At 39.8% G+C, this 25,946-nt stretch overlaps 1 protein-coding gene across 20 annotated transcripts in view; it reads left to right on the top strand.

Moving 5' to 3' along the window:
* ST7 (suppression of tumorigenicity 7) overlaps window positions 1-25,946 on the top strand; it is a 273,040-nt gene that overhangs the window by 74,648 nt on the left and 172,446 nt on the right. Inside the window, exon 2 of one of the 20 annotated variants that reach the window (XM_060414355.1) lies at window positions 18,737-18,822. Within the exon in view, the coding sequence (XP_060270338.1) occupies window position 18,822 (1 nt within the window). The 5' untranslated portion in view covers window positions 18,737-18,821. 20 annotated transcript variants of the gene reach the window in all.

The raw sequence follows: 25,946 nt of genomic DNA, 5'->3' as shown, positions 1-25,946 counted from the left end.
AAAGGTTTCTTGTGCCCTTCCCAAATGGTTTACCTCCTCACTAGGCAGTCATTTTCTGATTTTTATAATTTAAGATTAGTTTTGCCTTGGACTTAGTATATGTGGAATTACACAATTTGTATTCCCTTGTGTCAGCTAGCTTGATCATTTTTTCCAGGGCCTAACACCTGTTCAAAACACTCTCAATGATTCTTCTTTGCTTTTTGAACTAAATATAAACTTTTTGCCTGGGTGTCCAAGCTAGCTACCATATGGTTGCTACCTTCCTCTCCTGGCTTAACTCCCACTACTACTCTGCATTTATTACTTGCTTTTTCCTGAGTGCCTTTTCTCATGCAAGACCTTCTATTTGGCTCTTACCTCTGTTTCCAGCTATTCAAATCTTAATCATTTGAATGGATTCTTTGAAGTTCATATCAGGTACCAGTTACTCCATGAATTTTCCTGGTTCTCCTAATGTGATGGGTCTCAAGTGCTTTTTTCTCTCTTTTAAATCCTCATCCCAAGATCATCATAGAAACCTCTTTTGCACACAGAACAATTATTCTCAACTTTTCAAACATCATTCTTCCCCTGTTGCCTGCCCCTCTAAATCACTGCTCCCTACAAAATGCATCCCACATTTTTTGGATACCCTGTTGCACTTTTTAATGGAGGATGCATGGTTCCTGGTTTCCATGCTCTGGAATCTGACTATGGGGGTTGAAATTCTCATTCTGCCAACTATATAGCCCTGGGTGGATTAACTAATTTCTCTGCATCTAGTTTCTTCCTCTATAAAATGGGCATATGTATTGTATACTATGTCATGGGCTCTTGTGAGTTTTAAAATGTCATTAAATGCTTATTACTTAGTAAAGACTCAGTAAGTGATACCTATTATTGCTGCTGCTGCTAAGCTGCTTCAGTCATGTCTGACTCTGTGCGACCCCATGGACTGCAGCCCACCAGGCTCCCCAGTCCCTGGGATTCTCCAGGCAAGAACACTGTAGTGGGTTGCCATTTCCTTCTCCAATGCATGAAAGTGAAAAGTGAAAGTGAAGCTGCTCAGTCGTGCTGAGCACTACTCTTCGCGACCCCATAGACTGTAGCCTACCAGACTCCTCCATCCATGGGATTTTCCAGGCAAGAGTACTGGAGTGGAGTGCCATTGCCTTCCCCCCCTATTATTGCTAGGTATTATGATACTGGAGTCTTTTACGTTATTGCTTCACACTGCCAGTTGCATTGCATTTAACCTGTGACTTGGGTGTATTCATCTTAGTGGCTACCAAACTAAATAATAATAGTAACTTTTCCATTTAATAGTTTTTTGTACAAAAGTCTATCATGTGTTGGGAGATTTATTTATTTATTTATTTTTGCCTATAAGGACTTAAGGATCTATTCTCCACTCCTCCTCTTTTATCTCTATCTCTTTTATAATAATCTAATTTTATTTCATTAAAAAAAAATTTTTTTTTGACCATGTCACGTAGCATATGGGATCTTAGTTCTCAGACCAGGGATTGAACCCGAGCCCCCTGCACTGGAAGCGTGGAATGTTAACCACTGCACTGCCAGGGAAGTCCCTGGGAGATTTATTTAAAGACAGAACAGTAGTGGTTCTGGATTTTATGCTTACTTTGCCAAATATCTGTACTTAGTTCATCTCATTTTTTAGCACCTTGCTTATTAAACACAGTACTATCAGTGTCCTTCTCTTTGTTAAGGAAAATATGAATGAAATTCATGCCTTTGTAGTGGTACCATATGTTATCTTATCTCAACCTTGATATTTAAGGACAATCTTTAAATACAAATAATTATTCCCTATTATTTCTAGTTTATATGTTTGTGGTTTTTTCAGATTTTCTTAAAATCATGCATGTCTGTAATTCTTTCTTTTTTTTAAGTTTCATGATACTTTAATATGAATGCTGCACATGCTTTGCATTGCTTCATCTCAGATCAGTTCAGTCGCTCAGTAATGTTTGACTCTTTGCGACCCCATGAATCGCAGCATGCCAGGCCTCCCTGTCCATCACCAACTTCCGGAGTTTACCCCAACTCATAGTCCATTGAGTAAGTGATGCCATCCAGCCATTTCATCCTCTGTCGTCCCCTTCTCCTCCTGCCCCTAATCCCTCCCAGTATCAGGGTCTTTTCCAGTGAGTCAACTCTTCACATGAGGTGGCCAAAGTATTGGAGTTTCAGCTTCAGCATCAGTCCTTCCAGTGAACACCCAGGACTGATCTCCTTTAGGATGGACTGGTTGGATCTTCTTGCAGTCCAAGGGACTCTCAAGAGTCTTCTCCAACACCACAGTTCAAAGGATCAATTCTTCGGCGCTCAGCTTTCTTCACAGTCCAACTCTCACATCCATACATACCACTGGAAAAGCCATAGCCTTGACTAGATGGACTTTTGTTGGCAAAATAATGTCTCTGCTTTTGAATATGCTATCTAGGTTGGTCATAACTTTCCTTCCAAGGAATAAGCATCTTTTAATTTCATGGCTGCAGTCACCATCTGCAGTGATTTTGGAGCCCCCCAAAATAGTCTGACACTATTTACCCATCTATTTCCCATGGAGTGATGGAACCGGATGCCATGATCTTTGTCTTCTGAATGTTGAGCTTTAAGCCAACTTTTTCACTCTCCTCTTTCACTTTCATCAAGAGGCTTATTAGTTCCTTTTCATTTTCTGCCATAAAGGTGTTGTCGTCTGCATATCCGAGGTTATTGATCTTTCTTCTGGCAATCTTGATTCCAGCTTGTGCTTCTTCCAGCTCAGCGTGTCTCATGATGTACTCTGCATATAAATTAAATAAGCAGGGTGACAATATACAGCCTTGACATACTCCTTTTCCTATTTGGAACCAGTCTGTTGTTCCATGTCCAGTTCTGCCTCTTGCTTCCTGACCTGCATATAGGTTTCTCAAGAGGCAGGTCAAGTGGTCTGGTATTCCTGTCTCTTTCAGAGTTTTCCACAGTTTATTGTGATCCACACAGTCAAAGGCTTCGGCATAGTCAATAAAGCAGAAATAGATGTTTTCTGGCACTCTCTTGCTTTTTCCATGATCCAGCGGATGTTCACAATTTGATCTCTGGTCCCTCTGCCTTTTCTAAAACCAGCTTGAACATCTGAAAGTTCATGGTTCACGTACTGCTGAAGCCTAGCTTGGAGAATTTTGAGCATTACTTTACTAGCGTGTGAGATGAGGGCAATTGTGTGGTAGTTTGAGCATTCTTTGGCATTTCCTTTTTTGGAAATTGGAATGAAAACTGACCTTTTCCAGTCCTGTGGCCACTGCTGAGTTTTCCAAATGTGCTGGCATATTGAGTGCAGCACTTTCACAGCATTCAGTTCAGTTCAGTCACTCAGTCGTGTCCAACTCTTTGTGACCCCATGAATCGCAGCACGCTAGGCCTCCCTGTCCATCACCATCTCCCGGAGTTCACTCAGACTCATGTCCATCGAGTCCGTGATGCCATCCAGCCATCTCATCCTCTGTTGTCCCCTTCTCCTCCTGCCCTCAACCCCTCCCAGCATCAGAGTCTTTTCCAGTGAGTCAACTCGTCACATGAGGTGGCCAAAGTACTGGAGTTTCAGCTTTAGCATCATTCCTTCCAAAGAAATCCCATGGCTGATCTCCTTCAGAATGGACTGGTTGGATCTCCTTGCAGTCCAAGGGACTCTCAAGAGTCTTCTCCAACACCACAGTTCAAAAGCATCAATTCTTTGGTGCTCAGCCTTCTTCACAGTCCAACTCTCACATCCATACATGACCACAGAAAAAACCATAGCCTTGACTAGATGGACCTTAGTGGCAAAGTAATGTCTCTGCTTTTGAATATGCTATCTAGGTTGGTCATAACTTTTCTTCCAAGGAGTAAGTGTCTTTTAATTTCATGGCTGCAGTCACCATCTGCTGTGATTTTGGAGCCCAAAAAGGTAAAGTCTGACACTGTTTCTACTGTTTCCCCATCTATTTGGCATGAAGTGATGGGACCAGATGCCATGATCTTCGCTTTCTGAATGCTGAGCTTTAAGCCAACTGTTTCGCTCTCCTCTTTCACTTTCATCAAGAGGCTTTTTAGTTCCTCTTCACTTTCTGCCATAAGGGTGGTGTCATCTGCATATCTGAGGTGATTGATATTTCTCCCGGGAATCTTGATTCCAGCTTGTGTTTCTTCCAACCCAGCGTTTCTCATGATGTACTCTGCATATAAATTAAATAAGCAGGGTGACAATATACAGCCTTGACATACTCCTTTTCCTATTTAGAACCAGTCTGTTGTTCCATGTCCAGTTCTAACTGTTGCTTCCTGGCCTGCACACAGATTTCCCAAGAGGCAGGTCAGGTGGTCTGGTATTCCCATCACTTTCAGAATTTTCCCCAGTTTATTGTGATCCACACAGTCATTTCTTACCTCCATTTAAATGGATTAATAGCATTCAGTAAACTCTTCTTGATTCTTAATTAGAATGGATAGAATTATCACTGTTTAAGGAAGTCAGTTCAGTCGTGTCCAACTCTGTGCGACCCCATAGACGGCAGCCCATCTGACTCCCCTATCCCTGGGATTCTCCAGGCAAGAACTCTGGAGTGGGTTGCCATTTCCTTCTCCAGTGCATGGAAGTGAAAAGTGAAAGTGAAGTCGCTCAGTCGTGTCCCACTCTTAGCAACCCCATGGACTGCAGCCCACCAGGCTCCTCCGTCCATGGGATTTTCCAGGCAAGAGTACTGGAGTGGGGTGCCATTAAGGATGACTAGTAGGAAAATTAAAATCTGTAAGTTTACTTTGGGGTTTATTTTATTGAGTTTTATATTAGCATGTATCAGAGATGTTTTTGTTTGTGTAAGGGGGAGCAGACAGCAGCATTTTCTGCAGAATTTGTGCATATTATGAAAGACTTTTACTGTGGTGTTGCAGTATGCCTTGCTTCCCTTCAAGCTTTCATAAAGCAAATACAATCTGTGCTTACATTTGATTTCATGCAGAGTTGGTGTTTTATATATAAATACCCAGGTCCCTGAGTTCCTGGGTCTTCAGATGCTGGGTATTCACCAGCTGCCACCTGACTATCATTCATTTGTTTTTAATATTAAATTGACCTTTTCCAGGCGCTCTCGTTGAGGAAGTTGGAGTCTGCATAACACCAGCTGTGTGTGGTGTCAGAATGGAACAATAACTCAGGGATACAGAGTATGCCTCGCCTTTGTTTCCTGAAATTGTGCCTTGATTCCTTTTGTCAGTAGAATATTTCAATGAATGAAAGCAACATTTTCTATTTTTAGTTTTTGGGAGGAGGGATACACTTCTTTACAAAGCAAATACTTGGCCAGAAAATTCAAATTTTATTTAGTATATCTAATTTGCTTAAAGTAAAACACACACATACAGGAGAGATTTTAGCTGTCTTCACTGTTATGGTTGTCAGACCCTTTCTCTTCACATTAACTTGATTATTTAAAGTTATTTTTTAGACTTTATTTTTAATAATGAAAATATCTCCATTCTAACTTTTGCTGCCAGCATGAGAACAGTTTTTTTTTTTTTCCACAAATATTTTCAGGATTTTTTTCTGACATTTTTAAGTAGATAAAAGTGGATTGTGTTTACGGAGTTAATGTTTCCTTTTCTTTGGCATTAAATGTACTATTATTTGTAACTTCCAAAGATTAGGATTAGTCTAGTTGGTTTTTTTTTTTTTTCCTTTGCCTGGGTAAGTTCTTCGTAGAACAGTCCTCAAAGAATTTGTTAGTTCAGAATCTAATATGAATCAATAAATATTTTCTGATAGCTAATTTGAGCAACCAGATGATTGGGAGTTCTTGAGAAGCATACAAAGAACTATATAGCTTCATGTGTGTTTTAGGAATCATTCTGGTGATTTCTTAGGACATTGGCATTAAAAGCCAGAGGTACTAATTTTTCTTTTTCTGACCTCAGCTGCATTTGTGGAAGTCCCAGGCTGACAAGTAAAATAGTTCCTTGCTGTTTAGTAAATCTCTCTGGGAATTGTTTATGGTGGTTTGGGAGGCTCATTCCATGCATTAAAACTTGACTTTCCTGCATTTTATGTGAACTCCTTACTCCTGAAGTATTAAGATTTCTGCTTTCCCTCTTGTGCCACTGAGCCACCTCCTTACTAGAGGCCTGCTAGAGACATTATCAGTGATTGGATGTCAGGCGATGTGATGTAGCATATTTTGTTTTATCATTTCATTTGTGTAGGGCTCTCCAAAACATCGTGTCTGGAAGAAGGGACAACATGGCACGTATCATGAATCAGTAGAACCTGGAGAGGAAATTCCTCATTAAACTGACTCGACTTCCATTTAATTTTTTGCTTTTGTAAATTAGTAGTAGAAACAAAGGTAAATACCAGCTGTGTGAGGTTTTATACTCTTAGTTTCCTTACCATTCACTATGAAAATGAGACATGATCATTTAAGCTGCGTTTTCAAAGAACCCTGTTGAAAAAGGAAGTGGGGACAGAACATTTAGGTAGCAATTGTATCTTTTCCTGGGGCAACCATATATCGTATTCATACACTGCTGTGTTTGGCTGCCTGTTTTGTATTCTGAAAAAGTATTTGCATAATAATAAAATGTTCTACATGTAGTGGAAAGACCACGATTGCTTGAATCTCCCAATCCAATCTTCATTTTAAAATCCTGTCCTAGGATTGGGAATAGACTTGGTAACAGTGTCAGACTTTTTTATTTTTTCATACCATTTTTCTAGCACTTCAGTCTAAAGGTCCATTATATTCTTACAGAGTTCAGCAGGTGACTTCATAATAACCAGATTTAAAAGCTGTTGGTTGGACCCAGCATTCTGGCTCTAGGAACGCTGGCAATACAAGTATATAGAGCAGCTCTGCCCTGAACAGCTGCCGTGGAAGCTACAGGGGCAACCAGTGCAATTGCCTGCACCGTGTTTTGTGAGGCAGCCTTCCCCTTAAACACTGGTATTTTATACTGGTGATTAGAAGAATTTGGCATTTGGGAGCAAGGTCCTTCTGTTTTGTATGAATATACATACAGTCCAAACACAAAAGCTTCCTGAGGAGAGCCAATTTAAGGCTGAAGAGGAAAAGATTTTATGATGCTATTTAAACTGAACAAGGCTCTCAAATGTAATGGATTAGAATGAAGTGAAAAACAAACAAGCCTGTGGTAAGACAGATCCAAAAAGGTTGAACCTAGCCTCTGACCATCACCTCTTGCATTGATTAGGCCTGATTTATCAATAGACAGTTTCTTTCAGTTAAGATAATTGAAGTGCTTTGGTCTTTTCAAATTCTGCTATTGGAGATGGAGGGAATATTTTATTCAGTTTTCATGAAACTGTTAAAATGATCTGTTATCGTGTTCGGCATACTGTGGTACGTACACTTAATTAAATATTTTTTTTCCAATTGTTCTCATTCTCTAAGGGCTTTTACTGCTAGCTCATACTTCTGAAATGTATGAGGGTGGGATCAAATGAGATTTGTTTTAATTACACAACAAATAGCATAACCTTGAATTTCATTTTTAGATAAAGATGAAATCTACTATATGACATTATAGTTTAGCTCATTGCTTCCCAACATTTAAACTTTCTAGACAGTGGTAAATGGATGTTTTGAGAAATAGTTTACTGTAGCAGTCTTCTGGAGAACATTAGTGTCAGTCTATAGAGGGCCTTCCCTAGTGGCTCAGATGGTAAAGAATCTACCTTCAATGCAGGAGACCCAGGTTCGATCCCTGGGTCAGGAAGATCCCTTGAAGAAGGGAATAGCTACCCACTCCAGTGTTCTTGTTTGGAAAATTCCATGGATAGAAGATCCTGGAGAGCTATAGTCCATGGGGTTGCAAAGAGTTGGACATGACTAAGCTGAGACTAACACAGCACTGTGATTAGGAACAGGGCTTCCCTGGTGGCTCAGATGGTAAAGATCGGCATACAATGCAGGAGATCTGGGTTCAGTCCCTGGGTTGGGAAGATCGTCTGAAGGAGGGCATGGCAACCCACTCCAGTATTTTTGCCTGGAGAATCCCCACGGACAGAGGTGCCTGGGAGGCTACAGTCCATCGGGTCGCAAAGAGTTGGACGTGACAAAGGAGAGTGTGACCCCAGGCTGCATTCAAATAGTTGTTGCAGATGTTTGTGCTCAGCATGTGGAGATGTTGAAGGGAGTTTTTGAAATAAAAACTCTTAAGTGCCTATTGTTTTTTAAGGGGGACAATTGGGGAAGGAGGAGGCTAGACTTTCTATTACTACAACTTAAATGAAAAGTACCTGATAGATGTTAAGTGCTAAAAGGGTAGTCTAATACGACAGCTTTTAAAAGAGATACTTCTAGGTAGGTCTAATGTGATAACTTCTGTAATTTGCCTGGAGTGCTCTTTGTTGCCAGTGATCAGTCCTAAGCTCATTGGGAAGGAGTCCCAGTTTACTAAGGAGACCACAGTGAGTGGCCAGAGTTGGGCAGTTCCTACTGCTAAAAAAGGCTTGTTCATGTTGGTTCCTGCATTGACCAATGATTAGTCCTTCTTATAAATAAGATTTTCTCCAGTGATTATTGATTGATACCTAATGTTTTTATTTCTCAAGGCTAGAGTGAGAGCTATTTTTAAAACACAAAACCATTTAAATCTTTTTAGTATACATCTGCTGATACTGTTGCTAAGTTGTATCAAGTCATGTCCGACTCTGTGCAACCCGGTAGACTGCAGCCCACCGGGCTCCTCTGTCCCTGGGATTCTCCAGGCAAGAATACTGGAGTGAGTTGCCATTTCCTTCTCCAATTCATGAGAGAAACGTGAAAATTTAAAATAACACCTTATTTCCTTAGCACACCAAAGTTCATTTTCATTGTGGATATCTTAACTAATACAAATAATGAGAAAAGGGAGAGAGATGAAAAAGAAGGCCCTGAGCTCTGCAGCAAGGAGGACTTGGGATTGAGTCTTGGTTCTACCCTTTACTGGGCAAGTGATCTTTGGTAATCTTATAATAGAGAACAATACCCAGTCCACGCTGAAAGGTTAATGAGATAGTAAATGCAAATAGCTTAAAAGAGTGCTCCACATGTAGTAAGTGTTGAATATGTACTTATACAGTATAAATGCAAATAAATCTGTATTGAGTACTTATAGATTGGTGTACTGAGAGTTTTGCACTATAGATAAATCTATATGAAGGTGTATATATGTGTATATTCTAGTGAACATCTTCAGCTCTGTCTTTAAAGCAGAGTGTCCTGCTCAATGAATGGAAGGTTGTATGATTATCAATAAAATCCCCAAAATCCTCTCCCTTGGTGATAATTTCTCCTAATTTCTTTTAACATAAAATAGTCAATGAGTGATATATCTATAAACGTATATCACTTTCTAGATACTTCTTCACACCTACTTTTTAAAATTTAACACTAGTTTATAAATATGTTGTCACAGTGCCAAATTTAACAGCCATTCATTTTTTACATTTATTTATTAAATTTTTTTGGAGTATAGTTAATTTACAATGTTATGTTTCAAGTATACAGCAAAGTGAATCAGTAGTTATATGTAAACATATATCCACTCTTTTTTAGATTCTAGCCATAGATTATTGTGTTGAAGGTTGAAACATTTTTAAACTAATCCTTCCTTTACTATTGTTACTGTGTTTTTTTTTTTCTTTTTAATTTTATCTCCTATAAATATGTGGTAAGCATTCTTATGGTTAAATCTTGGTACAGAGTGATTTCTTTTTCCCTTTAGGATAAATTCCTAGAAGTAGAATTGGTGCACAAAAGGCATGCAAGAGTTTAAAACACTTACAGATTACTCTGGGAATTTGTTTTCCTTTGGTATATATTTTAAAATATTTTTGTGTAAAATCAAGTTATAAAGTTATGGAATATTTACTTCCTTTTGTATAAGAAAAAGCTTTTAATCTTATTTTTAAAAATTTATGATTTTTGTGTAAAAGAGAAGTGGCTGCAATGAATCGCTTCCCCCTGTGCAGGTCCCTGGGGGGTCGTTGGGGTCCTTGGTTAGGTGATGATAGACCATGTTGTCTATCCTGGCTTGTCATCCTGTAAACGTCCTGTAAATTCCCTGTAAAGTCCCAAGGGAAATAAATCTACCTTTGGAGATAGAGAGCCCAAGAAGCTTCATTAGTTATGTGCTTGCTCAGGAAAACAGTTCATTTTAAGAAACTCAGACACTATCAGTTAGTAAGAATGTATTAGTGTTTACACTATGCAAAGTAAGCTCCCTCTCTGGGCAACACACTTAGAGCAAGTTGCTTCATAATAAGTCTCTAGGAAGTGGTCATAGGTAAACTTTATTTTAAAGGTTGGAGTCTTAATCTGCTGATCTGGTTCATTTATTTACCAGTGGGTGTTTGGATGTATCTGTTTGTCACTACAGACTGTTGACAGGTGCGTTTCTTTTGGGAAGCCATCATCGGTATGAAAATTTTCCTGATATATTTAGACTTCCATATTTGCATTTAATATAGCCTATGCAATAATATCATTGGCAAAATGTCTACAATTAATTCTGAATCTAGTATCTTGAGCAGTATTTTTCTTATTTTATTCTGTAAAACTTAGTTCATGGAATTATATACACACAGATGCACACACACCGTCAAATCTTACTATTCACATTTTTTTTTTCCTTTTCTCCCTTCTCTACTGTGTACTCTACCCCTTTTTTCTGCATTGAGTTAAGGTTACTTTCAGTAAAAGATACCTTCTGAAAATTCAAGGCTTTCTCTAGGAAAATCTGTAAGGACCACATCTACTTTGTGGTATGAAGGCTCTGAATATGAGCAAGAAAGCCTGGTTGATGTCTGTGCATGTGTACTAGCTAATTTCTACTTAAAGGGCTTAGAGATGTTTGATTCTGAAATGCAGGATTGAATTTTTACTGCATATTCATTTTTTTCTTCATGAGGATGAATGTTATTTTGGTAGGTAAGTAAGCAGATTGGTTATTCATTACAAATTCTGCTGTTGCTGGAGTGTTCTGCTTTTCTCCTCCAGTGAAGCCTACAGATGTTTATGTGCCGAGGAATCATGGTGCGGTAACTAGCGAGAGCTATGAGATAGTTGTGCGGATACTTTTAAAGAATTGATGTTAGCAAAAGGTGAAGGTCTGAAAAAGGAGTTGCTACTGGGAGAATTAATGCTTGATTAACACTTGGTGCTAACTGGAATGTTTCCCTGTTTTCCATACATTTTTCTTTCTGTTACTTCTCTTGCATTATTACTACATATCCATATGTGTATTCTTTTAATAAGATCACTTTTCTTACACATATATTCCCCTTCTGTCTGCACACCTATGTTCCTATTTTCTTAAAAGAGCTGTATAGGCTATTTCAGCAAAGCATATTTTGTTTTAAAGAAAGATAGGATTTTAAAGTCCCTTTCCCTAAACTGCATGCTTGTACTTGTAGTGAGCAGAATGGCCTCCAAAGAAGTCTACATCCTAATCCCTGGAACCTGTAGCTCTATTATATTAAATGGTGATGGAAAATTAGTGTGCCATTTGGAATTAAGGTTTTTAATGAGCTGATTATAAAATACAGCTATTACCCTGAATTATCTAACTATTCCCAGTATGCTCACAAAAGTCCTTTAATGTAGAAGAGGAGGGTAAAAGAATAGGCCAGAGTAAAGCGATGTGAAAACTCAACCTGCTGTTGCTGGCTTTGAAGTTGGAGAAAGAGGGCCAGGAGTCCAGGAACGTGGGTGGCCATATGTAAATTTCCAAAAACACTCTTGTGTAACAAATGCATGCATATTTTTCCTTCCTTTTATTTTGCAAAAACTGGAATTTTAAAAAAATCTATACTTTTATATTTCTTGAGTTATTGCTTTTTAAATCAGGTGTTGAAAAGATACGTGAGCTTCCCTGGTGGCTCAGTCAGTAAAGAATCCGCCTGCAATGCAGGAGACCTAGTTTCAATCCCTGAGTTGGGAAGATCCCCTGGAGAAGAGCATGGCAACCCACTCTGGTATTCTTGCTGGAGAATCCCCATGGACAGAAGTGCTTGGCTAGAGACTATTGTTTAGATCAGTTATATTTTTTTAAAAAACACCTTCATAGTTTTCCTTTATATGACCGAATAATAGTTTATTTAAATAGTCCTCTATTGATGGACTATTAGGATATTTTCAGTTTGGTTGTCTTAAAACTCTGAGGTTTCTATAACAGAATACTATAGTGTAGGAGGCTTAGGGACAACAGAAATTTATTTCTCACAGTTCCGGAGGTTGGGAAGTCCAGGCTCTAAGATAAAAGTGCTAGCATGATTGGATTCTGGTCAGGGCCTGCTTCCTGGTTCATAGATGCCATCTTCTTCTTATGTCCTCATAGTGCAGAAGGGCAGAGGAGCTCTTCAGGGTCTCCTTGGGGTTAAGATTCATCCTGTGAATTTGGGGGTCACAGACATTCATTCAATGGCGTGAGTCTTTGTGAACATGCACAAGTATATTTTCAACATAAATTCCTAAAGTGGAATGGATGAATATGTTTATAAATTTAAAATTTTTATGGTTATTGCCAATTTAACTCTCCAAGGAGGCCAACCACGGTCTACTCTGTTTTATAGCCTCTCTCTGGGCTATAGTATACCTTACCTTTTTAGTTGTGGTGAAGTGGAAAGTGCAAAACACTTAAGAGGCAGAGATCTGACTCTCACTCTCTTTTGTCCCTATTAAACACAATGTCAAACACTGTTTCTTTATTTCCAGCTTCAGTTCCACAGATGATCTGGGTCTTAAAGCTGGTGTGGTTCCATTGGTAGTGATGAGAATGGGATGGCAGTTGGAGTGCACATGTCCTGCAGCCTAGTTCCTGTGGGATGACTGTGCAACTCTAGCAGGGGAAGGAATGGGGACACATGTCCAACCTTATCTTTTCTCTTATTTGAGATACTGATGGACGTAGAAATACAGTATTTAGCTGGTGTGTGTGATTCCTGAGTTAGTTCTGTTTTGGAAATATGCAACCTGTCTCTAGAAGAGGCACAAGGCTTTGGCGTATTAATTTTTCAAGACAAGATGTTTACCTCATAAGCTGAAAAAATCATGTAGCACTTGAAGGGGCCATGACAGTGGATATAGGGCATTTTCCTCCAGGAGTCTTCCATAAAACTTCATCAAAAATGATGTATAAACATACTTGCTCACCCCACCTTAAAGTTTGTCTGAACAGACTTTAAAAAATTGACAATTCTACCACTTCCTAGCTCTGTGATGTTAGGATGATCACAGTTTTCTCACTTATAAAATGAGGATAATAGTACATTGGAAGCATGATCATTTTGCAGCTATTACTGCTACTCTTTGTCAACCTGAAGAGTGAAAACAATATCTCATTTAACTGTTTCTTTAATTGTGAATGAGTTTGAACATTGTTAAATGACACCACACTTATGGCAGAAAGTGAAGAAGAACTAAAGAGCCTCTTGATTAAAGTGAAAGAAGAGAGTGAAAAAGTTGGCTTAAAGCTCAACATTCAGAAAACTAAGATCATGGCATCTGGTCCCATCACTTCATGCCAAATAGATGGGGAAACAGTGGCTGACTCTTTTTCTGGGCCCCAAAATCACTGCAGATGGTGATTGCAGCCATGAAATTAAAAGACGCTTACTCCTTGGAAGGAAAGTTATGACCAATCTGGACCGCATATTAAAAAGCAGAGACATTACTTTGCCAACAAAGGTCCTTCTAGTCAAGGCTATGGTTTTTCCAGTAGTCATGTATGGATGTGAGAGTTGGACTATAAAGAAAGCTGAGCACTGAAGAATTGATGCTTTTGAACTGTGGTGTTGGAGAAGACTCTTGAGAGTCCCTTGGACTGCAAGGAGATCCAACCAGTCCATCCTAAGGGAGATCAGTCCTGGGTGTTCATTGGAAGGACTGATGTTGAAGCTGAAACTCCAATACTTTGGCCACCTGATGTGAAGAGTTGACTCATTTGAAAAGACCCTGATGTTGGGAAAGATTGAGGGCAGGAGGAGAAGGTGATGACAGAGGATGAGATGGCTGGATGGCATCACTGACTCGATGGACATGGGTTTGGGTGGACTCCGGGAGTTGGTGATGGACAGGGAGGCCTGGCATGCTGTGGTTCATGGGGTCACAAAGAGTCAGACACGACTGAGCGACTGAACTGAACTGAATTGCTTGTTTTATGTTAAATAGGTTAACTGCTTTTCTACCATCTATTTTTCAAGTGATTTTTTCCAGTTTGTCATTTGTCTTTTGTCTTTATTCATGGTACTCTTCTCTCATGCATATATTTCAAAATATTTGTGAAGCCAGTTTATATATATGTGTGTGTGTGTGTATATATATCTTTTTCTTTGTGTCTTGCCTACAAAGACCTTCCTTTTTATAAGATTTTTAAAAAATTATGAAAACCTCCCATATTTCCTTCTAGAACTTTTACACTTTTCTTTTTTTTCCTTTAGAATCTTTGATCCACCAAAGAAATTTTTTTTTCTCTTTTCAAGGAAACTTATGAAATTAAATTTTAGAATGAGATTTGGTATAATCTTTGCATTAAATATATAGTATGTTTTAACAGAGTGGTACTGGTCAGTATATATTTTTCCATTAATGATAATAATTAATGAATAATTCTGTTTTGCTTTTGAAGGTTTCAGTATAATTATATAGAGGTGGGATAAGTAGTATTTTAGACCATAATTACAACACAAAGCAAATCACCTTTTTGTTTTTAAGTTATTATAGTAACCAATAAGGAATGAGACATTCAACAATGAGTTGTTGAAGCATCACAAATCACGCTACTGTAATCAATCTTCAGAACACCTTCTGTTATCTAAGTCTACTTTGTCATGTCTGATTATAGCAGTTTGGAAGTGAGTGTTAGTCACTCTGTGTGCCCAACTCTTTGCCACCCTGTGGACTGTAGCCAGCCATGCTCCTCTGTCCATGGGATTCTTCAGGCAAGAATACTGCAGTGAGTTGCCATTCCCTGCCGGGGGCCAGCGTGAGGAATTCCGCCCATGGCAAAGGTCATGAGGAACGAGGCTTGGCATACGCAAAGGCGTGATCAAGCCTCAGGAAACCCCCTGTTCCCGAGCATCAACCCCAAAACCAGAGTCTGTTTTACGCTCTCACCTACACCTCTGACTTTACGGGGGGCTCACCCCCATAACCGTTTCTCTTGGAGAAGGAGTAAACACGCAGCTCCAAGGCAATAAAAATTCTTGGGCGTGACAAGAGTGTTTCAGCTTACGGACTCCTCTGTAGGTTATCTAGCCCACCTGTATAGGTTCGTCCGGCCACATGTGATTGTCTACAGCCTCCTAACCTGAGAGGCACGAGATGTTTTAGACTTACTAAAGGCAAATTATTTTGGGGAGTTAGAAATTATTAGTATAGTTGGTTAGGAATTATATTGGTGAAGGGTCTCTTCATTTGTTGTGCCAATAATTGCTGCTGATTCCCTGCTCTGGGTGGGACAAGGATGTCTCAGGTCAAACCTCTCTGCTGACAGACTAGCTTGTGTGACAGGATTATCCTTACTGCTGCCACTAGGCACATGATTGTTTACTACCTCTCAACCATAAACAGCACAGAGAGTTTTGGAGTATTTTGAGAGTCTTAATTAGCATAGGACTTTTTCTTCTTGTTGAGTCAATGATTGCCGCCAGGCCTCCATATCCTTAGGCACTTGGGAATATATTAATCAATGTATTTGGAGTATAGCAAAGGAAATATAGTAGTTTTTGATGTTAGCAATACTAGACTTTTTGAGTTAATGGATTTTCTCTTTTGTAATAGATCACTGTACTTTGTTATAAATCAGTGTCCTTGCTATGTAAGAATGTAACTTTATCATATCTTAAGACTAAATAGATCTTAAGGGGAGCATTGGTGAAAGGATTTTCATTTGTTGGGTTGATGTTTGCTGCTAAATCTCCATGTTCCCTACCCTTATAATGAATATAACTAGCATATAGGAAGAAATAAGTATTAACCTTTAAGCATATAGGAGAAATAAGTATTAACCTTTAAGACTAATCATGTTAACCTTGGGTTAAATAAATTCCTTTCTTGATTGTAACTCACTACACCCTCACCCTATAGGAATGCAGCTTTATTTGGAGGATGGTGCCTGGTTTAAGAAAAAAACACCCTTGGAAAAAATAAGTTTTTTGGTTATCAGAAAGAAAGGATCATAAAATGTCAGCAGGTCTCACTCATGGCCAGAAGATGATGTAATATCCCTAAGACCTTTTTTTTTAATACATTTATGTGAACACCTGATTTTGACAAAGGTCAGGACTGCTGACCCCCACGTGACTCTGTATTCATCCCTATGTGTAACAAAAGGTATATAAGCAAACCCCAAAATAAAGAAATCGGATCAGTTTCCGGAAAGACTGATTCCCCCATGTCGCTTCTCTCTTGCTCCCGGTTTTTCTGGCTGAATTCCCATCGGGAGCATGGATGCTATTCCACGTAATCCAAGTTATTCAGCCTCCTTTTCTCCACTAATCTTCCTACTACACTATCCATTTCTAATCTCTCTATATTTGTGATTAAATATGTATTTTTCCAAAGACGCCGACTCCGTCCCCCCACCTTCGAATCACCCTGGATCCACCGGGGCTGGACCCCGGCAATTCCCTTCTCCTCTTTCACCTTCATCAAGTGGCTCTTTCGTTCCTCTTTCCTTTTTGCTATTAAAGTGGTATCATTTGTGTATCTGGGGAAGTCATGAGTTTGAGACAAATTAACTTTTTATGTCAAGAAATATTTTTACTCCTATATTACTTCTGCTGTAACTGCCTCATTTTCCCAGATCAACAGGACTCAGAGGAGGTCAGGGAGTTTCTTGTGTTTAATTGCCTTTCGTCTACGAAGATTTGTTATGAGTGGGATCTAAAAGGGAGCCTTACCTCATCTCCCAAGATGAGGAAGTGATTGTCTACACCATCATAATACATAAGCATTGTTATTTATTGAAGTCCCACAGTTCAGTTCAGTTCAGTCGCCCAGTCATGTCTGACTCTTTGCGACCCCATGAACCACAGCATGCCAGGCCTCCCTGTCCATCACCAACTCCCAGAGTTCACTCAGACTCATGTCCATCGAGTCCGTGATGCCATCCAGCCATCTCATCCTCGTCGTCCCCTTCTCCTCCTGCCCCCAATCCCTCCCAGCATCACAGTCTTTTCCAGTGAGTCAACTCTTCACATGAGGTGGCCAAAGTCCTGGAGTTTCAGCTTTAGTATCAGTCCTTCCAAAGAAATCCCAGGGCTAATCTCCTTCAGAATGGACTGATTGGATCTCCTTGCAGTCCAAGGGACTCTCAAGAGTCTTCTCCAACACCACAGTTCAAAAGCATCAATTCTTCAGTGCTCAGCTTTCTTCACAGTCCAACTCTCACATCCATACGTGACCACTGGGAAAACCATAGCCTTGACTAGACGGACCTTAGTCGGCAAAGTAATGTCTCTGCTTTTGAATATGCTATCTAGGTTGGTCATAACTTTCCTTCCAAGGAGTAAGCGACTTTTAATTTCATGGCCGCAGTCACCATCTGCAGTGATTTTGGAGCCCCCCCCAAAATAAAGTCTGACACTGTTTCTACTGTTTCCCCATCTATTTCCCATGAAGTGATGGGACCAGATGCCAATAGTCCATAAATGTTATTTTAGTTTTCAGATTTTAATATTAGTGCTATTATTTTTAAGTCCAAATTTGAAAATAACACCACCACATCTCCGTGAGATAGCAAATATTATTCCCATTCACAGTTGCAAGAGATTCCAATTGAGTATTAGCATATGCTTTGCCTGAGGATGAAGGTACCAGTCTGTGTTTCTTAACTTTCTAGCCTGTTTTCCTTAATTACATTTATATTTCTCATGGTCTGCATTTCTCAGGGTCAGAAAAGTTTTGAGAGGATAATAGAAAAGAATACATTCTTAGCAGCTCTGAGGAAAGCAGTTTAAAATGTTATACCTCTGGGCCACCCTGCTTGTCATTATTTAGTTTTCACCCTGTGTTGTTCTTGATATTGCACGACCCTGGAATGGGTGCTTAATGCCTGCCTTTTCCTTTTCCTTCTCTCTCGGATATCTTTTCACCTTGGCTTCATAAAGAAAAGAAAAGAGATTGTTACAGTTTTGATTAAGGTATCTCGTTGTTGTTTAGTCACTGAATTGTGTCCCAACTTTTTGCAACCCCATGGACTTTAGCCTACCAGGCTCCTCTGTTCATGAGATTTCCCAAGTAAGAATACTGGAGTGGGTTGCTCTTCCCTCCCCAGGGGATCTTCCTGATCAGGGATCTAACCCACATCTTCTGCATTGCACTCAGATTCTTTACTGCTGATCTACCAGGGAAGCCGACATATCTGATAGAATGTTTCATTTTAGGGGGAGAGGGAGAAGGAAATGGCAACAGCTCCAGTATTCTTGCCTGGAGAATCCCCTGGACAGAGGAGCCTGGTGGGCTACAGACCATAGGGTCACAAAGAGTCGGACATTTAGCACATAAGGCATGAGGGAGGTGGAAGGAGAAGAGAAAGAAGAATCTTATCTTTCTAACAAAACAAATTGGACAACATCATTAATTTGCTTAAAAATCTGATAACCCAGTACCATTTGACAGCTTGACATATACCAGGCACCATTCAGGAGGTTAAATGTTCTTAATCCATTTAATTCCTACGGTTCCTTTTATCATCCCATTTCACACAGGAGGAAATGAATTCAGAGAAGTTTTAAAGAAGTTTCCATGGTCACACAGTGTGAGAACCAAGAATGAAGAACTCTGTGACTCTAAAGTTAGTGTTTGTTTATTCATCTATTTTTTAGATCTCTAAATACTATTCATGTTCAGACATCTCTCAATATCTTTTATTTCTAGATCTCTTGACCTAGTCTGAACTGCTCTAGTCTAGACCTTTGGTCTAGTCTTGAGCTTTTCTCTGAACTCTAGACCTGTTTATCCAGTGGCCTAACTCAGCATCTCTGCTTGAGCGGCCCATAAATACATCAAATGCCTGATTTCTAGCGCCTCATCCACCTACTACTTATCCATTTATTTCCTTCTCAGATCCTGACTGCTCCATCCTTCTACTTGCTCAGGGCAGAAATTCCTGAAAGTTATCCATAACCCCTTTATTTCCTATACTTCACATGTACTCTGTTAAGAAGTCTGGTTGACTTTATCTTCAAAATTGCAGACACCATTTCTGCCTGGATTATTCAAAGGTCTCCTGGCTGTGACCAGGCTTTCGCTCTTGATTCCCAAGTATATTCTAGACACATTGGTAGAGAGAGACTTTTCAGTCAATTTCTTTTCTGCTCAAACCCTCCTGAAGCTTTCCTTCACCCTCAGAGTTAAAGCCCTACAGGATCTGGCCCTGGTAGCACTCTGATCTGATCTCCTCTTGGGTTCCCTTTGCTGACCTGCCCTAGCCACACAGGCCTTCTTGCTGTCCCCTGAACCACCAGGCTTCTGTAGGGTTTCTGCACTTCATGTTCCTTCTTCTTGGAATGACCTCCCCTCAGATATCTGCAGGGCTCACACCTATTTCTTCCAGTCTTCTCAGTGAGGCTGATGAAACAAAATTTATATTTTAAAGCAAGACAAAAACTGAACATAAACCTCTCTCTTTGTTTGTTCAGGCCTCCATAGATACAGTGTGTAGCTGTCTTACACATTAACCAGCGATCCTCAGAGATGGGAATGCTGGCTTGAATGTTAGGAGCTATTTTTTCTCTTTCTTCTGACCCTACAGGATCAGAACTTCTGTGACAGCACCTTAAAAAAAATAACTTTCTTTCCCAACTCTGTTGGGAGTCATGGTGACTTGCTGCTTGCTTTACTGTTTACCCGGACTATGTATCCTTGGTGAACTTTAGATAAAATATTTGTGTGTCATATTGATGTATGATCTTATATCTGAAAAATGTATATGAGTGTGCCTTTGACTTCTAACAGGTGAAATAATTCTCAGAGCTCTCTGAGAATCTGCTTCCTGTGTTATAATCCTCAGTTTGGTTCAAATAAAATTCCTTTTTCTTCCACTGCATTTATAACTTCCTGAAAAGATTATAAAATTTACTTGTTAATGTGTATTATCTACCTCCCCTACCTGCTCTTTCACTACCGATTGAAAGATCCATAAATGACAGGTTTTTTCTTTTTTTGATTTACTTGGTTCATTTTATATGCCTAGCAATTATCTCAAGGCCTGGTACATTGTTAGTAATCAATAAAATGTGTGGAATAAATTTATTCACAAATGTGTCCAGCTCAGTGCTAACAGTAAGAAATACAGAGGTCTTCCCTGGCTCTCAAACTTTTAATTAATCTATTCTTTTAGGATTTCTATGTGTGTGCTAAGTCGCTTCAGTTGTGTCTGACTCTCTGTGACCCTTGGGACTGTAGCCCACCAGGCAGGCTCCTCTGTCCTTGGGACCATCCAGGCAAGAATACCTGAGTGGGTTGCCATGCCCTCCTCCAGGGAATCTTCCTGACCCAGGGATTGAACGCACGTCTCTTACATCTCCTGCATTGGCAGGCGGGTTCTTTACCACTAGTGACACCTGGGAAGCCCAGAAAGAGCCAAACTCATGTCTGTCTGTCTCGTCTTTTCCTATGCTTCTCACAGCCTCTCAGACAGCTTCCCATCACCTGTGAGGTGAGCCCCGTTTCCCAAGCATGGCATATAAGACCCTTTCAGTCTGAATTCAGCCTGTGTGGCTAGCCTTAGTTTTTCTTTCTCTTCTGGGTTACTGCCAACTCCAGCTTCTGTTTAAAAACTTGCTCTTTACCTAATAGGCCATATACTGTAGTTTCACATCTCTGCAAAATGTTTTTCACTAACTCAAATGCTTCTTCTTCCCATTTCTGCTTGGAGAATCTATGCTTGTCCTTGGAATCTCAGCTCTTATGTTACTTCCTCTGTGAAGGTTTTTTTTTTTTTTTTTTAAAAGCTTCACTTGGGGAGGCAGTTGGTCACTGCACCCTGCTTCCCAGAATGCCACCTATCATGTGGCTTACTTACTTACACTTTCACCGTGTTCGATTTAGTCTCCAGGAATGGGGCTTTCTTCTCTTCTTTGCTTTGCCAGTACCTAGTCCAGGGCCTATTCACAGAATATACAGTACACTAAGAAAATGTTTCTTTCATCACTTAATGATGATATTAGTTATAATGGATAATGCAGACATCTAAGGATTTTGAATTTAAAAACAGAAAACTGTCAGTTGTCATCTGAGAAAGTCTAGAAGACATCCCATAAATGCTCTGTGGATGAAGCATTCATTCGTCTATTCACTGCCACAGAGTAGTTATTAAGTACAAGGAATTAATGGGTTCAGCGCCTAGCCCTGCCGCTTGTGTCAGGCTTAACCTCCCTGAATTCCTCATCTCTCTAAACCTCCCCCTAGTCTATGAAGTGGAGAATAATGTTGGTGCCTACCTATAGTATTGGCGGGAAGATTTAATTGCAATGAATATAAAGGGACTGCCATATATTCAGTACTAAATACATAACTAAAATGACAGTAAAGCCTGAATTCAAGAGGAGTTAATATTTGTACAGCATAATTTTAGATTTAAATTGCATTAAATAGATTGAGCAAAATGCTAAACCAAAGACATTGGTCATTTACCCCAAAATGTCACTTTTTTTGTTACTTTGTGTGTTCATCCTTCAGAATTATTTCTGACACTCATCTTTTTCTTTTTTGTTTTTAGAGACCTCATTTGAGGTGACAAATTGAATATTTTAAATGTTTAAATGAAGAGAATTAGAAATGGCTATTATAAACAGTTGTAACCTGAGAGTTGTATGTTTCATCAGAACCATTTAATTATAGCATGTGACAGTCTTAGTGTTGTTTATAAGATGGGTTAGGGAGAGGTTTTACCAAGTGGAGCATTTGATTGCAAGAATGGAATCTCTCCCAGAATGTATGGTGGTCCCAGTAATATGGTGTCCAGATGACAGAACTTTGTTTAGAGAGTATTCTATTAGAAATTTAAAACCATGCAAATGTGCATGTCCAATTGCAAAATGATTTTACACTGACTAATGTCTGGCACTTTATATGCTTTGTGCATTGTCAGAAAACTTCCTAGGCTGGCAATCATTAAAGGATTTGGATTAAATAGATGTAATGAGAAGTCTGACATCTGAGGGTATATTAGCCAGCTCAATACCAGGTGTTTGGAGGCTAAGGATGTTTTTTATGGTTATACATCTCCATGGCAAATTTTTATTCTAGAAATTGGTGTGAGAGAATACGCTGAGAAAATAAACGAAGACACAAAAAATGATTTAAAAAATCAGCTTGGAAGTCAGGGATTTATTTTATAGATGAAACAAAGTATTCTTTAATTCATTAAAACATATTGTGTTTAGCTGCTAGAGATCCAACATATTACAAGACAGAAATAGCCCTTCCCTCCTGAAGCTTATCAGTCCAATTTGGCTCAGTCGCTCAGTCATGTCCGACTCTGCGACCCCATGGACTGTAGCAAGCCAGTCTTCACTGTCCATCACCTACTCCCGGAGCTTGCTTAAACTCATGTCCGTTGAATCAATGATGCCATCCAACCATGTAGTCCTCTGTCATCCCTTTTCTCCTGCTTTCAATCTTTCCCAGCATCAGGGTCTTTTCTAATGAGTCAGTTCTTCGCATCAGGTGGCCAAAGTATTGGAGTTTCAGCTTCAGCACCAGTCCTTCCAATGAATATTCAGGGCTGATTTCCTTTAGGATGGACTGGTTAGATCTCTTTGCAGTCCAAGGGACTCTCAAGAGTCTTCTCCAGCACCACAGTTCAAAACATCAATTCTTCAGTGCTCAGCTTTCTTTATGGTTCAATTCTTGTATCCATACATGACTATTGGAAAAACCATAGCTTTGACTAGACGGACCTTTGCTGTCAAAGTAATGTCTCTGCTTTTTAATATGCTGTCTAGGTTTGTCATAGCTTTTCTTCCAAGGAGCAAGAGTCTTTTAATTGCATGGTTGCAGGTACCATCCCCATTGATCTTGGAACCCAAGAAAATAAAGTCTCTCACTGTTTCCATTGTTTCCCCTTCTATTTGCCATGAAGTGATGGGACCGTATACTGTGATCTTAGTTTTCTGAATGTTGAGTTTTAAGCCAACTTTTTCGCTCTCTTCTTTTCAATTTCATCAAGAGGCTGTTTAGTTCTTCTCTTTCTGCCATAAGGGTGGTGTCATCTGCATATCTGAGGTAACTGATATTTCTCCTGGCAATCTTGATTCCAGCTTGTGCTTTGTCCAGCCCGGTATGATGTACTCTCATGTACATCATGATGTACCCCGCTTGATGTACTCTGCATATAAGTTAAACAAGCAGGGTGACAATGTACAGTCTTGACATACTCCTTTCCTGATTTGGAACCAGTCTGTTGTTCCATGTCTAGTTCTAACTGTTGCTTCTTGACCTGCATGAAGCTTTTAGTTCGATGAATAAAACAGACAATAAATATTTGCCAAAGTGCCAAGATAATCAGGCTATTGCTACAGATAAGGCAGTCAGAGGAAGCTTTTCTGTTGACGTGAGAGGTGTGGTGCCGGGTTCCAGGAAGTTAGCCTTGTGAAGAGTTGCTTTTCAGGCACAGGGGCTCAGTGTGTACAAAGGTTGTGACCGGGCAGAGAACCTGAGTCTTGGTGCAGTAGAGGGGCCAGTGGAGCAGGAGTGGAAGTGGGAGGCCGATTAGGAGGCTGCTCTGTAAAATAAGAAGCTGTGGTGGCCTGGATCAGGGCGGTCATGGTGGTGACAGAGAGAGAAGATGGTGTGTACAGGATGTCTCTGAAGGGTGGAACTAATGGGGTCTGTTGAACTGGGTGTGGGAGTGAGGTTAGATGGAGAAATCAAGGATGACTTCCAAGTTACTCACTAGAGGAACTGAATGGATGGGTGTGCCATTAACCGACACAGAAAATTGCCTGGAAGAAATGGAGAAGGACACACAACAAAGGCGAAAGGAAATATGACGGCTGGCAGCTCTTAGTAGAGTCTAGCCACCCACATGTTTTTATTCCCATTCTCTTGCTCTTTACCAAAATAAAAGCTTTTCATCTGCTATAGACTCTTTGAACACAGTGTAACCTGTGTGTCATCAATAATTTATGCAGTGTTCTCAAGTAAATGCACTAGTGTCCAAGGCCTTGTGATTCTGATCTGGTTTCTCAGAATATTTCACAGGGCAGATATGAAAGGGAAGGTTTAAAAACAAAAAAATGCCATCATTTATTAGTATGGCTCAATTTAAAGGGCTATAATTAAATTTTACCTATGGTAACTCATCTTTTCATAGGTGTGTCTAAAGGTTATTGTTCTTCCAGGACCTGTTGTACTAATACCTGCACTTTGTTTAAAGGGACCCGAACAGCTTGACTGGTATGTTGTGCTTTCAGTTGATTTTTTTCCCATGTAAATCACCAGAAAGACTTTTGGAGGTAAACTTTGCAACCTTCCCCCTGACATTGGATGTAGTATAGTTACATTTTATTCTTATCTGTTGTTATTCTTTTAATAATAAAAAACTTTTCTTGTTATAAACAAAGTATCTTCAGTGAAGGTGATTTAGAAAGTACAGTAAGTTATACAGTCATTTACAATTTTGATACCAAGAGGCAATAGATTTTCCAGTTTTTTAAAAAAATTTAATGGTATGATGCTTCATATTCTGTGCAGTTTTGTATCATCCGCTTTTTTTTTCCACCTAACATCCTATTGTGACTTTCTATATCTTATTAACTATTACTGAAAGACAATATCTTAAATGGCTGTGTACCATTCCGCAGCATGGAGCTATCATTTTCCTGTTGTTGAGTATTTAGATTATTTGCTGTTCTTTGTAGAGAACTTTGAAATGAAGAGAAGTCAGACAATTTTTACAGAACACAAAGTTTTAACCACAATTTTTATAGAACATGGAGTTTTAACGAAAGAAGCAATCTTCTATTCAAAGAAAAAGTCATTTGTAAAACTGTAAACTTCTCCAGGAAGCTTTAGAAGAATGCTTGAGGCATCTGAACAATAGCAGTAGAAAGCCCTAATCTCCTGGGCTCTCTGCTCTTGCAGTGCTTTCCTGTGTCCTGGAGGTGCCAGAGATAAACAGGGACTCCCTTTGCCAAGCTCCTCAACATCGTTTCTCACTGAAATCTTTGCCCTGGTCCTTTGGAATCTCTATTTCATTTGTAGCTGGCACCTCTGAATCTTGCTTGGTAGCACTGCAGGAACTAAGGAGGTAGGCACAGCCTTCTTAGGACAGTTTTGGGCTACCAGATTTGCATGGCTCCATCCTCAGCCCTGTCCTCCCCTAGGGCAGTCCCTCAAGTCTCAGCAGGGTGCATCCTTCTGATTATCCACAAGGGAAGCCCATAGCTATTATAGATTATAGCTAGTATATACTACTATATATTATATTTTTAACACCTATGCACATATCCATTTAGGTATGAATTGCATCTGTTAAAACTATAAAATGAGACAAAAGAAGCCAGTCAGTGAAAAAGAGGCATTGCTTGGTAATGTTGTTTCTCTCTGCTGGCCTTTTCCGTTACTGGAGTTGTCAGTCAGTCTAGATCCTCAGGTGCCATAGTGCAAGGCTATCAGTCCTTCAGGGATCAGAAACTGCTCTACCCCACTATCAACAACTGGTGTCACATGGAACGTGCACGTGCCTCATGTTAAAGGTGGTGATGGGTAGAGCTGGACTTGAAGTCTGCCTAGAAGGTGACAGTTATTTTTGTATTTCCCTCCTCTTCTTGAGGGCTTCCCTGGTGGCTCAGAGGTAAAGAACCTGCCTGCCAATGCAGGAGACTCAGGTTCGATCCCTGAGTCAGAAAGATCCCCTGGAGAAGGAAATGGCAACCCACTCCAGTATTCTTGCCTGAAGAATCCCATGGA

The sequence above is a fragment of the Ovis aries genome, chromosome 4 (genome assembly GCF_016772045.2).
Source record: "Ovis aries strain OAR_USU_Benz2616 breed Rambouillet chromosome 4, ARS-UI_Ramb_v3.0, whole genome shotgun sequence".
NCBI classification, from domain to species: domain Eukaryota; kingdom Metazoa; phylum Chordata; class Mammalia; order Artiodactyla; family Bovidae; genus Ovis; species Ovis aries.
Note: the sequence above shows the minus strand (reverse complement) of the source record. Positions and strands in the feature narration are given on the sequence as shown.